The 15592-nt window shown below is 32.5% G+C and overlaps 2 protein-coding genes across 2 annotated transcripts; both read left to right on the top strand.

The window, feature by feature from the left end:
* Positions 1 to 7: 7 nt before the first annotated feature.
* On the top strand, positions 8 to 3260 carry LOC132757632 (uncharacterized). Its single transcript, XM_060748955.1, has 5 exons — positions 8 to 322; positions 630 to 791; positions 1793 to 2159; positions 2439 to 2629; positions 3063 to 3260. The coding sequence occupies exons 1-5, from the start codon at positions 148 to 150 to the stop codon at positions 3239 to 3241; spliced, it is 1074 nt and encodes a 357-aa protein (XP_060604938.1). The 5' UTR covers positions 8 to 147; the 3' UTR covers positions 3242 to 3260.
* A 1963-nt stretch (positions 3261 to 5223) lies between these two features.
* LOC132757631 (uncharacterized) lies at positions 5224 to 15061 on the top strand. The gene is made up of 7 exons (XM_060748953.1): positions 5224 to 5450; positions 8698 to 8976; positions 9474 to 9668; positions 10367 to 10522; positions 10747 to 10827; positions 13429 to 13516; positions 14122 to 15061. Exons 1-7 carry the CDS (start codon positions 5333 to 5335, stop codon positions 14336 to 14338), a joined length of 1134 nt encoding a protein of 377 aa, XP_060604936.1. The 5' UTR covers positions 5224 to 5332; the 3' UTR covers positions 14339 to 15061.
* Positions 15062 to 15592: the final 531 nt, after the last annotated feature.

Raw genomic sequence — 15592 nt, 5'->3', positions numbered from 1 at the left:
TTTAGACGTTGTCTGTGGTAATACGTCAAGTAGAAAACGCAAATCTGCAACTTCACACATTATCTTCAAACGTAATGTTTACGGTTTAATAAGTTTCTTGTTAAGAAGAAATGGGAACAAGGGGAAAGGTCAGCACAGGACGCTTACATGGATTTTTTAAGTGATCTTAACAGTATTGCCGATGAAATAGAGCAAGATGCTCACGACGGTGTAATTTTAAACGTACAGGGTTTAACTTTACCAGTTGACGGCGTTCAGAGGGGTACCGCGGATTTGTCTTGCAATCCTGGATACAAACTGGATACAGGGAGTTTGTCATGTAGTAAGACTTAGGAAAACCTTTTTCTGGTATAAGTTAATGTCTTAAAGATGTTCTGATCCTGAGCATTCAATTAACTAATTGACCATTGATTTGATATTTATACAAATGAATATATAAGTTTAATAACAGTAACTTCTAATTTTGTCACCAAAATAAAATACCATACCTTCGATTATATAGGTCAAGTGATGTATCAAGCTTGGATTTACCTGTAATGTACTTATGATAATATTCTGATAACATATTGTTCTTGTTTATTGCAAATACTTGGGCTTATTGCATTTATTCGATCATAACCTTTTTTCAGAGCCATGTCCACCAGGGTTTTACTTGGATTCTGATACGGAAAACTGTGAGTTCTGTAAGATAGGAGAATATATGGACACTGAAGGAGCCAACCAATTTCATTTATGTCCCGACGGCTACAGTACATTGTCTACTGGCGCTAAAGACATCAACAAGTGTTTAAGTGAGTAAATGTAAAGTTGTTTTTCCTCAATTTGATATTTTTCGTTATGTTTGAAAATGCAATGATATATGTAATAATTTTTTTTGAAAAACAATTTTGCAATGTTCTACGTTATGGTTAAGAAAATATATATATGAATATTTAATAATCAAAGCTACAACAAATTTTCCGTGATTTTTGATAGTCAACTAGAAACTTGATCAAAACTTGCACACAAAGGGATACAATAACTTTAAGGAGGCTCGTGGCTTTACTGCAGAATTTTGAACATGCTATATTGGATGTCATGCAAAAATAACTAGTCTGTTGAATGGTGTAAAGAAAGCTATGATAATTTTATATCATAAGCATTGTAAAAAGGACACATTTTATACAAACTAAATGCTGAAACACAATTTCATCTAATTTTACGAACATGATTATGCAAGAATAGCGCTAATGCACCTTTTCCGTGCATAAACATATATGGAAAGAAAAAATTCTGGAAACAAAGTGATCCCTCGGAAGCATTAATCACAACAAAATTACAAGAGAATTGCAGACTCGGTTTGATTGAGTCTGTTCATGAGGGCTAATGAATACGTGCAACATCCCTCACGCCCCCTAGTACCGGTTCTCAACACTCAATAGTGCTGGCATCAATGATCCCGAAGGACCAGAAAAACATAACAACACTGAAGTAAAGTACGGGCAACTTTTTAGAAGTTAGAAGTCCTCTGACATTATTGACGTCATAATCTTTGTGCTTTTGCAAATGTTAACACATGAGAACATGTATTTACCCTTTATTCTTAGTAAATCATGATAATAGCCAAATTTTAACTAATGAATGTTGTGCACTCCGGTCCATAGAGAGATATAAAACTGCTATATTATGTTATCGTTCCTATTATACTATTTGTAACATGATTATAGTTTTCTTCTCCAAAATTGAATAATTTCCTTACAGACAATGAAATGAAAAAAATAATTACAACTTAATCATCAAACATTTTTTACAGAATTATGCAGCCCAGGCTACTTTTCCAGTGCAACCATGGAGCCATGTGCAGCTTGTACAATCGGCACCTACCAATCAGAACAAGGTAAATCTACCTGCCACTCCTGCCCAGCTGGAAAAGCTACTAGTAAAACAAGCAGCATCTCTGAAGATGATTGCAACTTCTTTGATGTGTTCTTAAATGGTTTACCTGAAAGGATAGTAATTGGTTCTTTTACAGCTGATAAACCTTCGGTCCTGACAATGTCTGTTTGGCTCAAGGTACAGGGCCAAATAAATGAAGAGGTTACAATCTACATTGCTGATCCAGTCGGTGATATAGTAACTCTACGGGTAGCCAGTGAGATCTCGATACAAATTGAATCAGGGTAATAATGACTCATTGTCTTATATAAATCTGTCAATTAAAATGTTCATAAATAAAGAAGAAAAAAGATGGACAACGATGCGTAATAAAAAAACTCTCATTTTTAGAAAAACAAAATAAAAAAGTGCAGTAAATGTAACGAAATCATTTAATGGACTGTTGAATGAAATAATAAATTCTAATTAAATACTATTGGTTATTTTGATTTGAGTTTACTTATAACTATTTAGCATTATGATTTATTTTGGAACGAAAGTTAGGCTTACTATCCTTTTTTCAGTAACGTTGCTTTGACTAACAAAAGGTTGTCAACTAGCCACTGGACACATATCAATTGTACTATTGATATAGCATCCGGTACCTTGCAATTATATGTCGCAGGGGAATTGGAGGTAGACGAGACGGGAATTTCTATTGAACCGTCACGCTCAATGTCAGTTGGCAGCGTTGAATTAGTTGCTGATACGAATGGTGCGTCTCTTCTTTTTCCCGATGTTTTGATATGTTATCTGTTAAAATAAGTATCAAGATTTATATAATTATCATAATAATTAGGATTATCCAGAATCAGTCATACGGGGTAATTTTGAAAGATTTTCACATGTTTATATTAATATTTGAAAATAATATTAAGAAAAATATGAAATTTAATCTAATGTAAAAATGTCTGTTACGACAAATAATTTGCACGTGCTGTCAAATGGTTTGTGTATTTATGTCAAATTAAAAACCCTGTATGTAGAGAAGGTATTCCCATATGTTATAACATGTCTTTTAAATTTCTTATTCCCAAAACTTTTTAAGAAATATAACCCACTAAACCTTATTTTAAATTACTTTAATGTTTTACCGAAGCAAGAAGTATTGGTAGTGATTTCTTACTAAATCACATTGTGTATTTCAGGATTACATGTGTCTGGATTGGTTCTCTATGGTCGCACACTTACGGAAGTTGATATTACGTCATTATCACAAACATGCGCAGTAACACACAGTGATGAAGTATTTTCAATGACAGAAATTTTGCCATATGTTAAAGACGGCTTAACTATTATAACACCAACCTCATGTGACCGTGAGTAGTCAATAACATTCTAGCATACAAATATCTGCATTCCCATGAGGTAAATGATAAATATTTAGATGAATTTAACAAAATCGCTGATACCTTACCTCAGGACTTGAATGGTCTAATCCTGATATAAATGATTAATAGGTTAACTTCACACCATAGTGCGAAATTCAAATGAACAAGCACATTAATTTAAATCATCAGTATAAGTCTAAAATTTTTTTGTAAAAGAACTTGATGAATGTGCAAACAAACCAGTGTGGGGGGAAATCATACTTGCCGTAAACATGGTAAAACGAATTTATGCATGTGCAACGGGAGGAAATTTTGTCAGGGGAGTTATGTAAAGTCCACCAAAGTTATTGCAAATAGACCCAGTGTATTCAAGGTTTATTTAGTCAGGCAATTTGGAAAACGTTAGATTGTACTTGTAATTTAACGGTTTTATACGTGGAGTGTTTTTGTACATACCTCCAGGTAGGTTTTTAATTAGTCACCTACCGGCATTTAAACTGGAAAGGGGACTTTTAGGTTTAACCCTCCGTCCGTCTGTCCGTCCGTCCGTCTGTCCGTATGCCTGTCTGTCTGTCTGTCAGTCCGTCCGTCCGTCCGTCCACAAAACTGGATCCCGCGATAACGCAAAAAGTACTAAAAATATTTTTATGAAACTTGATATATGGATAGATGGCAGTATGGCGATTATGCACGTCTTTTTCTTTTTTTTCTTATGTTGAACATTCTGGTTGCTATGGCAACAAATAGTCTGAAAATATGGCAAATTTAACACATAAACTGGATCCAGTGATAACTCAAAAAGTACTGAAAATATTTTTATGAAACTTGAAATATAGTTAGATTGCAGTCTAGAGATTATGCACATCTTTTTATTTTCTTCCTATGTTGAACATTCTGGTTGTTATGGCAGCAAATAGCCTGAATTTCAAGATTTCTGATTTAAATTTTTCAGCTTTTTCACTATAAGTTCTTTATTTCTTAAGGTGTTTACTTAAAACTTTAAATATAAGTTTCTGGTCATCAACCGCATCATATGTGACAAGGTTTACAACTCTAGCACAAAAATTATTCAGTATTACCTCCCTTGAACTTAGAAAATTTTTATGAAAAAAAAATGTCTTTTTTAAATAACTTCTTTATTTCCTAATGTATCTACTTCAAACTTCATATAAAATGTTTTCTTATTATCACTCAAACATTTTTGAGAAGGTTGAATACTCTAGCAAGACTATTTCCAGAATTATGTCCCCCTTGAACTTAGATTTTTTTCGAGAAATTGGTATTTTTTACTCCAACTTCTTCATTCCTTATAGGATTGACTTTAAAATCCCACATCGTAATAATATGGACAAGGTAATAATATAATTTCCTTACTAGACAACACATTACTGGTATAGAATAATCATAATTTCCTTACTAGGGGTTTTGGCAGGAAAACTTAACACATTACTGTGATATAGACAACTTAGAGCTCAAAAAATTTAAGTTCTTTCATTTTTTCCTTAAAAATTTTAAAAAACAGTAAACGGGGGGCGGGCCCAAAAGTGGGGTAAATGGAGCGGTTGTGGCGTCACCTGTGGCGGTGGTTTTTAAATTCTAGGTAAAGGAATTTTAAAAAATTCCAAACCCCACTCCTTATGGAATGTTTCCCCGTGGAAAGATGACACGGAAACTATTTCTTGTAAGGGGATCAAGCATGCCCAAAAGAAAATGTTTTCCCTTAAAAAACTTAAAAATTTTTGGAAATAAAAATAAAGAAAAAACGGAATTACAAAAATACAAATTTAAATAGATATTTACCCGAATAATTAAAATTATCGGGGCCCTTTATCAAGTAAAAAAAACCCCCTGTTTTCACCTTTTTAAAGCTATTTAAACATGAAAAAACATATATTTTTTTTTTTTTGAAAACCCGACTTTATAAAAAGGGTTAAAACGCACAAAAAATTTCTTTTTTTCATTCATTTAACATAAATTAAACATGAAAGTTTGAGATTTGATGCTTTTCAGCTTGTCCAGGCCTAAGAAGAAAGTTTGGAACAGTAGTTAACTGCCGCAATGTGTCTAACCATCTGCAGAAATGTAACATGACCTGCCTTCCTGATAAAGCTTTGCCCAATGGACAGACCAATTTTGTTGAATACACATGTGGTGATTCAACAGGCCACCAATGGCTCCCAACTGATAAAATCCCAGAATGCGTCCGTGAGTATTATTTAAAAGTTGGCCAATTGCTATCCAAGCTTAAATGTCTGATTCTGTTTGTGACAAGATATTAAAGTTAGATTATGTCAGTACATTTTATCTATGCACATTTTAAACACAGTTGTTTTTTCTGCAATTTATAGGATGAATTAAAGTTTGTTCTTCTGCAATTAAAAGAATGATTTCATTGCCCTAAATTATTTTTAAAGAATACACTCAGTCAAACTGACTTTGAAGTTTGCATATTTCTACTTTTGTCGTTACTTAACTCCGAATATCTCCCTTTTTAGGTGTTTAAATAGAAACAGTCGCAGATGGCAAGTGCTGTTTTATAGCTGTTAATGTTGTCCTGTATTTCTCCTTTGTGTTACTATATTGATTTGCAATTCGGGATCGTTTCATCAAATTCTAGGATAATTGCCGATGATTTATTACCAGTTAAGCCGATGCTGGTAACTCAAATTGACAAACGACCTAAAAACGAGTCTACATTGTTGACTTGTTTACTATAATATTGTTTTAATTGCTGGCGAGTGGGGATCCACACCTACGATATATTTTTATGCTCCCCGAAAAAAATTCGGGGGAGCATATAGTCGCCGCCTTGTCCGTCCGTCCGTCCGTCTTTCCGTCCGTCCGTCCGTCCGTCCCCTTTTCTTGTCTGGGACATAACTTTGAAACAACAAGAGGTATCAACATGAAACTTTGTAGGTAGATAGATCTCATTGAGTAGGTGTGCCGTGCACAAGAACCGTAACTCTGCCTTGCCTAATTTTTGAATTATTCTCCTTTGTTTATTTTTACACTTTGAACTTTGTCCGGGACATAACTCTAAAAGTATAAGAGGTATCAACATGAAACTTTGTAGGTAGATAGATCTCATTGAGAAGAAGTGCAGTGCACAAGAACCGTAACTCTGCCTTGCCTAATTTTTGAATTATCCCCCTTTGTTTATTTTTACACTTTGAACATTGTCCGGGACATAACTCTAAAAGTATAAGAGGTATCAACATGAAACTTTGTAGGTAGATAGATCTCATTGAGTAGGTGTGCCGTGCACAAGAACCGTAACTCTGCCTTGCCTAATTTTTGAATTATCCCCCTTTGTTTATTTTACACTTTGAAATTTGTCCGGGACATAACTCTAAAAGTATAAGAGGTATCAACATGAAACTTTGTAGTTAGATAGATCTCATTGAGTAGGTGTGCAGTGCACAAGAACGTAATTCTGCCTTGCCTAATTTTTGAATTATCCCCCTTTGTTTATTTTACACTTTGAACTTTGTCCGGGACATAACCCTTAAAGTATAAGAGGTATCAACATTAAACTTTGTAGGTAGATAGATCTCATTGAGTAGGTGTGCAGTGCACAAGAACCGTAACTCTGCTTTGCCTAATTTTTGAATTATCCCCCTTTGTTTATTTTACACTTTGAAATTTGTCTGGGACATAACTCTAAAAGTATAAGAGGTATCAACATGAAACTTTGTAGGTAGATAGATCTCATTGAGTAGGTGTGCAGTGCACAAGAACCGTAACTGCCTTGCCTAATTTTTGAATTATCCCACTTTGTTTATTTTACACTTTGAAATTTGTCCTGGACATAACTCTAAAAGTATAAGAGGTATCAACATGAAACTTTGTAGGTAGATAGATCTCATTGAGTAGGTGTGCAGTGCACAAGAACCGTAACTCTGCCTTGCCTAATTTTTGAATTATTCCCCTTTGTTTATTTTTACACTTTGAACTTTGTCCGGGACATAACTCTAAAAGTATAAGAGGTATCAACATAAAACTTTGTAGGTAGATAGATCTCATTGAGTAGGTGTGCAGTGCACAAGAACCGTAACTCTGCCTTGCCTGATTTTTGAATTACCCCCTTTGTTTATTTTACACTTTGTAATTTGTCTGGGACATAACTCTAAAAGTATAAGAGGTATCAACATGAAACTTTGTAGTTAGATAGATGTCATTGAGTAGGTGTGCAGTGCACAAGAACCGTAACTCTGCCTTGCCAAATTTTTGAATTATCCCCCTTTGTTTATTTTACACTTTGAACTTTGTCCGGGACATAACTCTAAAAGTATAAGAGGTATCAACATGAAACTTTGTAGGTAGATAGATCTCATTGAGTAGGTGTGTAGTGCACAAGAACCGTAACTGCCTTGCCTAATTTTTGAATTATCCCCCTTTGTTTATTTTACACTTTGAAATTTGTCCTGGACATAACTCTAAAAGTATAAGAGGTATCAACATGAAACTTTGTAGGTAGATAGATCTCATTAAGTAGGTGTGCAGTGCACAAGAACCGTAACTCTACCTTGTCTAATTTTTGAATTATCCCCCTTTGTTTATTTTACACTTTGAACTTTGTCCGGGACATAACTCTAAAAGTATAAGAGATATCAACATGAAACTTTGTAGGTAGATAGATCTCATTGAGTAGGTGTGCAGTGCACAAGAACCTTAACTCTGCCATGCCTAATTTTTTAATTATCCCCCTTTGTTTATTTTTACACTTTGAACTTTGTCCGGGACATAACTCTTAATGTATAAGAGATATCAACATGAAACTTTGTAGGTAGATAGATCTTATTGAGTAAGTTTGCAGTGCACAAGAACTGTAACACTGTCTTGCCTACTTTTGGAGTTATTGCCCTGTGTTAATTTGGACATTTTGAACTTTGTCTGGGACATTACTCTAAAATTATAAGAGATATCAACATGAAACTTTGTAGATAGATAGGTCTCATTGGGTGGAAGTGCAGTGCTTAAGAATCATTACTCTGCCTTGCCTTATTTTGAAGTAATTGCCCTTTGTTTATTTTTACTTTTTGACTTTTGTCCTGGACATTACTTTAAAACTATTAGAGATATCAACATGAAACTTTGTAGGTAGCTATATATAATTGGATAGAACTGCAATGCTTAAAGAACCTAAACAAAGTCTGGTCTAATTTTGGAGTTATTGCCCTTTGTTCATTTTTTTATACTTTCCTGTGTCCAGAACCTTCTCGGGGAGCATCACCCGGTTCAACCGGTTCTTGTTTCTTAATTATATAGAAAGTTTGACATGTGTCATATATGGGGATGATGGATAAAATGTTAGTTAAAAATTTCTTAAACAATTGCAACAGAGATTTAGTTTAAGCTTTTGTTGGAGTTTGCTTGATTTTCCATGGTAAAATAAATCAATTATTTCTCATATCTTGAAGAAGTAAAATCATAATTTCTAATATGATTTTAGAATTAAGTCGACCTGACTTTTTCGGGACACGAGCAACTGTGGAATACACGCAGTCTGTTTCCGGATCCGCCCAAACTAATGTAATTGCAGCAGTTGAAAATAATTTATCTGGCGTTGGTTGCAATTCTAACGATGCGTGTACAATTACAACAACGGTTTCCAGTGGCACCCAAAGTCGCAAAAGAAGAGCATCATCCACAACATTATCGGTGCAATTCTCTATCCAACTGACCGATACAGGCAGTTTAGACATAGCTGGTTATCTTTCTAACGGCACAGGTAGGTCTTTAAAATGATTCGGTATTTATTCTAAAGTGTTTTGCCTGTAGTCTGTTTTACAGTATTCTCCTTTTTGATTCATGTTTTATTATTTTGACTTGGATTTAATGCATGAAAACTTTAAAACTTTTTATATTCTTTTCATGGGTTTTCAAAAATTCGTTGGTGCAGTCTCTTACTCATTGTCATCGTGCATTATCGTTGTGCTAAAATTTGATTCAAATATCGGCAGCTGTTACATTACTAAAAAAGAAGCAACAGACAGGAGTAAAATTGGTTTGAATAGGCGATTGCCACTCCCGGATAGACGTACCAGATAGACGTATTCAGGCACATATATAATGATTTTTAAGAAACAGAACATCATAATATAGTAATTTAAAACTTCCCAAAAGTTGAAAGGATTATTATCCAGTGGCATATCATTTATTTAAGAATACACGAGCTTACCTAAATTAGTTTCAAATGTATCTACTTTTATCATTTTATCTATAAAGAAACATCTGCTATGACTGAGTTGCTTGAGGCTCTCACTTCAATAAACGAAGTTATTGAATTTATGCAAAACAACACAGCATCAGTATTTCAAGTTACGGTCGACGGTGTTGAGTATACACTAGAAAATACTTCAGTAGATTTTGTAGGCACTGTTGCATGTCCGAACGGATATGCTGGTGCAGATGGACTGTGTGGTAAGTAGTGAGTTTCCTTTAATTGCAAGTCACTTGTCCTGTTTTAAATTGGAAATTTCCATTTGTTTCAATATTATTCCACGTCTAATGTAGATTTGATATATTCTTGGCCTCCTCTTACCAAACGTACGTTCTTCCGTTTGTCAACATTCAATGAATTATACGCTTCATTCCATAAAGTCTTAATTAAGAAAACAAGACAACCATATGGGCCGTGGGATTAATTGTTTTTGACTGCTGTTTTTTGACAAATGCCTTATAACTGTAAAAATAATATAAAATATTGGTCCATCTGCTCACTTACTTTGCAAAGAAAAGGTATGTATGTGAACATTGATATTATAAATATAATTCCGTCAATATCATATCTTTATCATTTATTCAGGCATATGATGAAAAAACTTTGCTTGTTTGTTTCGAATCGAATACATAGCCTCATAAATGCAAATCAGTTTGAATAACTAACGATGTCCATGTCTTATTCAGTGAAATGTTTTATACTTATTTGAAGAAAACTAGAAACTTCATTCATGTACAAATAAGGGGAAGCGCAATAACTATAATTACCCTCAAAGGTAAAACTTGGTTAAATTAACAGCCTTTCATATTTTTCCGGTCTTTTCTGGATTCTTTTTTAGCAAACTTCTTTGACTTGTTTCAGATGCTCAAAGTATTTTTTTTTCTTTTCAACTTATCAGCACAGTGCCCTGTGGGAACCTACCTTGTTGACTTCAAATGTATAAACTGCGAAGTAGGAACCTACCAACCGTTGGTTGGTCAGACTGAATGCATATCTTGTCCATCAGGATATACCACGTCAACATATGGTTCTTCGGATATATCTGAATGTTCTGGTAGGATATTTGTTATGAAATCGTTTGAAACAAAACTATGAGTAATTATTTAATAACTAAGCATACATAAGTATTTATATAGCGAGTTAAAAGATAGACTTTACGCATTCGATGCATTTTACATGTACAGCATGCATCAACGTGCTATGAATTTATCAGTTTTAAGCTACGAGAGCGGATCCGAAGGATTCTTAGTCTTTATCAGTTTTTGTTTGCATTTCAAGTGAAAAAAGCAGATGAAGGTGATTCTCGTGATGATGATGACGATAATGACGATGATGAAGGCAAAAAGGACAGCAACATAAGTAAATGCAATATTTTTATATCAGTGTTTGGCAATTCTCTTCTATTTGTCTCAATGGCATTGAATATTGCTACCTTGATGTGACATATTCATAACCGCTGTTTAATTGTGCATAAACCGGTTCTAGGGCGTTGTACGTTAGCTAGCTTTACCCACTTTCCATGAACGAGCTCAATCAAACCGATTCTACCACATTTAAATTTTGCTGTTTAAAACGTCCTTCATTTTACTAAACTTCTAATCTAAAGTCAATAATTTCATTTCATTACATTCTTCACATTTCGTCATAAGATTATTTTGATAATACGATGGTTCTAAAATAACAATTTCAATTTTCAATTCAATATTTTATTAGGCATATAAACATTATATACAGTTTTTTGCCTAAATGAATATATTAGGCGGCAACAAATATCATGAGAAGAGTATGTTATATACAAAGAATGATGATAAATGTCAATTATAATATATATGTATAAGGAAACACTCATATTTATACATTTCAATTCGATAGCACATAAATTTATTTGCAAGTGACTACTACATTGTCCGATAAAATATTCCGATAACTGGGTCGTATAATTATAAACATGTATAATACAAGATCGGTACATGTTACCAGGCCACACAAACAAAATTATGTGCTTTACATGCAAAAAAAGTAATACAGTATTATATTTGAACTAATATAAATCTAATCAGTAAACGCAGTGCGTTTTATATTTGCTAAATATATAAATTTTGCTAACTTATTTAAAACATTCGACTGTTGTGTAGTTAACAAAGTTTTAAATTTCTGAGACGTTGGCCAATGGCAATAATATTTAGGGAGACATGCATTTCTTATATCTCGATAATGCGGGCACACAAGAACAAAATGATATTCATTTTTCAATAGCATTCATTTTACAATATATACATTTTCTATCTTCTCTTACAACATTTCTGAAACGACCTTCTTCAATTGCAAGTCTATGGGATGAACATCTTAATCTAGTTAATGCAATACGATAAACATCAGTTTTGACACACGTCAAATATTTTTCAAATCCAATGCAATCTTTTATAATTTTATAGGTACTCAGTTTTGGCATTGTATCAATCATTGAGTATAAATCTTGATAATATTGACTATACAATCTTTCGATCACAGCATTCAATTGATATTGAGAAATGGAAATACAATTCCATAAATATGCAAAACCTAAGTTTTCTAGTAATGATTTAACAAATACTGCCCAAGAATCCTTAACATTGTTATGCTTACTATCTATAAAACTTTTATGCACCATTGTATTTGGAGAATTCACAATTTTACACCAATATTTAAGAATACGTTCTTTCCTAATTATATCTAATGGTACTTTACCAAGTTCTGCATATACAGTAATGTTAGTGGTTTGCTGTCTAACATGCAATATCTGTTTAAGAAATCTTATGTACACTTTTTCAATATCAGGGGCTTTATGGAATCCCCATATTTCACATCCATAGTTTAAAATTGGCAAAATCATTGCATCAAACAATTTCAACTTTTCTGAGACAGCTAAAGATACAACATCAAATAATGAGTTAAGAGTAAATAGGGCACGTAGTGCTTGCCCAGATAAAGTTTTTTGAACATTATAAAAATTTTCCATTACTTGATAACATTACACCTAGATAACAAAATTTATTGACAACATTAAGTTTAACATTATCGTAATAAACATCAATATTTTCACGTCTGTTTCCAAGTTTACATACCATAGCTACAGTTTTCGACGCATTTACAGTAATGTTCCATTTTAGACAATATACATGTAACTTATTAAGCAATGTCTGCAATCCTGTTAAAGAGTAGGAAAACAATACAGTGTCATCTGCAAAAAGAAGCATAAAAATTTGTATTTCATGTAAAGTTACTAGATCGGCATTTATATCTTTAATATTTTCTTCCATATCATTTATAAATAGTATAAACAATAGGGGAGATAACGTCTCTCCTTGTTTAACACCCATATAACTGTCAAAATATTCAGACAAAATTCCCGTTTGATCTCACACAAGTTTTCACAGACATGTACATAGTTTTCAACATATTAATAAATTTAGACGACATTTGATATTGTAACAATTTAAACCAAATTCCATTTCTATAAACTAGGTCAAATGCCTTTTTAAAATCAACGAATGCACAATATAATTTCTTTTTTTCATGCTGGATAACTCTATTTAACAAAGTTTGTAAAACATATATACAATCCACAGTACTGCGTTTTTTGTCTAAACCCATATTGACAATCACTTAAAATACTATTATTCTCAATAAAAGCGCGTGCTCTAGTGTCTAGCAATTGTGAAAATATCTTTGAAAAAATACTAGTAAGCATTATACCTCTAAAGTTGTCAACACTGTTCAAATGGCCCTTTTTTGGAACGGGTACAATAATACCCTTTGTCCATGATTCTGGGTAGATACAATTAGAATACATATAATTAAACAATTTACACAATAATGGTGACAATAACAACAGTGACGGTAATTCAATAGTTATGATTTACTTAAAAGTGTAACAAGGTTCGATTTTGTGGTCATTGATTTGTATTTATAATTTTTCAGCTGTTATCATTGTTGCCGTTGTCTGTGTAGTTGTTTTTGTACCATCCGTTACTGCTGGCGGTTTTTGTTTGTGGAAAAACGCTAAAAGGTAACTAAATTCCATATTGCATGTGTATCCCGTTTGGTGTAATGGTTGGGATCGTATTAAAATTGACATAAATTAAAGGCATTAGATGTGATAGCAAAGCAGTATATTTTATTATAAAAATAAAACCATATCATTCTTGAAGTCTGGCATGTATTCGTGTATAAAACAAAAATAATATTAATTGAATTGATTTGTATGTATGTATTTGGTACCGATTTAAAAGATCTTTGCTTTACTCCGAATTTAGACGAAAGAATATAATAAGTTTATAATCTTTAGTTTAGAGAATGACAAGTGTAATCCCAGTCATGACGTTATTCATCTACCAATCAAAGTTAAACTGTCTAGCTGATTAGTGCATAATGCTATTTTATAAAACAAAATGAATTTCTTATACTTGTCATTATTAGTTTTAAATGTCGTTAGTCAGGAGTTGCGAAACCTACATATTCTTGTTCAGTGTATAATTTAGAGTGATCCTTATACATAATACGATATTTAGTTGATGTTTGTGATAGTCATGTGCCTTTATTAATTAATCTTAATGACAAGCAGTTTGATATTTTTCGAAAAATCAAAGTTAATTAAATTTTTTAATTCATCAGACGACGATTCCGACAGAATAAGAATAGAGGAAGCTTTGCCAGCCTCAGTATGGTTCGCTCATCATCCAGTCTTTCAGCTGCCGGGGTCAACTGTCGGACGAAATTCAACGCGAAAGAAGCCTTTTCGGTCGAACCCAACAACTATGTTGAAACTCCAATGGAGAAAGGTGGTTTTAATGACAGACCACCGCCGTATGATAGTCATGACTTTAAATGATTGAGTTGAAGATTGACCATTAAAATAAAATTTGAATTTTTAACATATACTAGTAATAACACTTGTAATGGTTTGCTAATTAACAAAACGGAATTTAAAGAAGCTTGTAATGTAATATGCCATTTAAATTCGTTTAAAGAATACACCAAGAACGGTTCTTTTCTTCCGTTTCCAGTATTATTTGTGAAACTTGTAGAACATATTGTGAATGACTTCTTATGAAAAAGAGTAACTATGTTTATTCGATTGATTTCTATGATAGTTTTCAGTAACATGAATGCTTGTTTTGTTATTTACTTATTTATCTGTTTTACTTTTACAGTCTGTTTTACTGTGCTTTTTATTGTTTTTTTATTTTTCTCTTTGAAAATAGAGGGACCGAATGTTTGTGAGAATATACAATAAAATCACTGTTTTTACTAAGACATGTGACGTATCAATTAAAAATGTGACATACTGACATGAAGTCGGAAAGAAATCAGGCAAAATTATATACAATATATAAAAATCAAGCTGTAGGCATAATTTTAGATTCAGACAGTCTTTTGAGGTCATCCTAAGTTTTTGACCTCAGCCACTCTTTAAACATATTTTTAAGGAAGTTTTGTATTTCTAAACATTTGTTTGGAACATCATTTTTTATAAAAAAAATATCAATTGATGTAAACAGTTTTGTAAAATTGATTTTATTTGTTTATTTGTTGATCCAATGCTAACCCTTCCAAAAATTTAGTAATTCTAAAAAAGATATAATGTTTTGTACATCAAACTGTTTTGTTGTCTTTTTTTCATCGATGTCGTGTTGGGCTTTCTTTAGGGATTCTGTATTTATCTATTTGTATCAGTTTTGTATTTGCCGAATATATGAATTATATATAAAGTAGTAAAGAAATCGATTTTCATATGTGTGTAAACTGTCAAAAAAAAGATCAGCAGTAAGCATACCTTAAGATTCAGACAGATTTTGTTAGGTCAGCGTACGTTTATGACCTCAGCCACTCTTTAAACATATTTTTTAAGGAATTTTTGTATTTAAATACTTTTGTTTTGAACATTTGTTTGTAAAATAATATCATTTGATGTAAACATTTTTGTAAAATAGATTTTCTTAATTGTTGATATATTACTAAACCTACCAGAAATTTAGTAATTCTTAAAAAGATATTATAGTATGTTTTGTACATCCAACTGTTTTGTTGTAAATTTTATCACCCATGTTTTAAATCAGTTTTGTATTTGAAAAATATATGAATT

This window comes from Ruditapes philippinarum, unplaced genomic scaffold (genome assembly GCF_026571515.1).
Source record: "Ruditapes philippinarum isolate M1 unplaced genomic scaffold, ASM2657151v2 ctg591_1_1_1_1, whole genome shotgun sequence".
Classification (NCBI taxonomy): Eukaryota; Metazoa; Mollusca; class Bivalvia; order Venerida; family Veneridae; genus Ruditapes; species Ruditapes philippinarum.
Note: the sequence above shows the minus strand (reverse complement) of the source record. Positions and strands in the feature narration are given on the sequence as shown.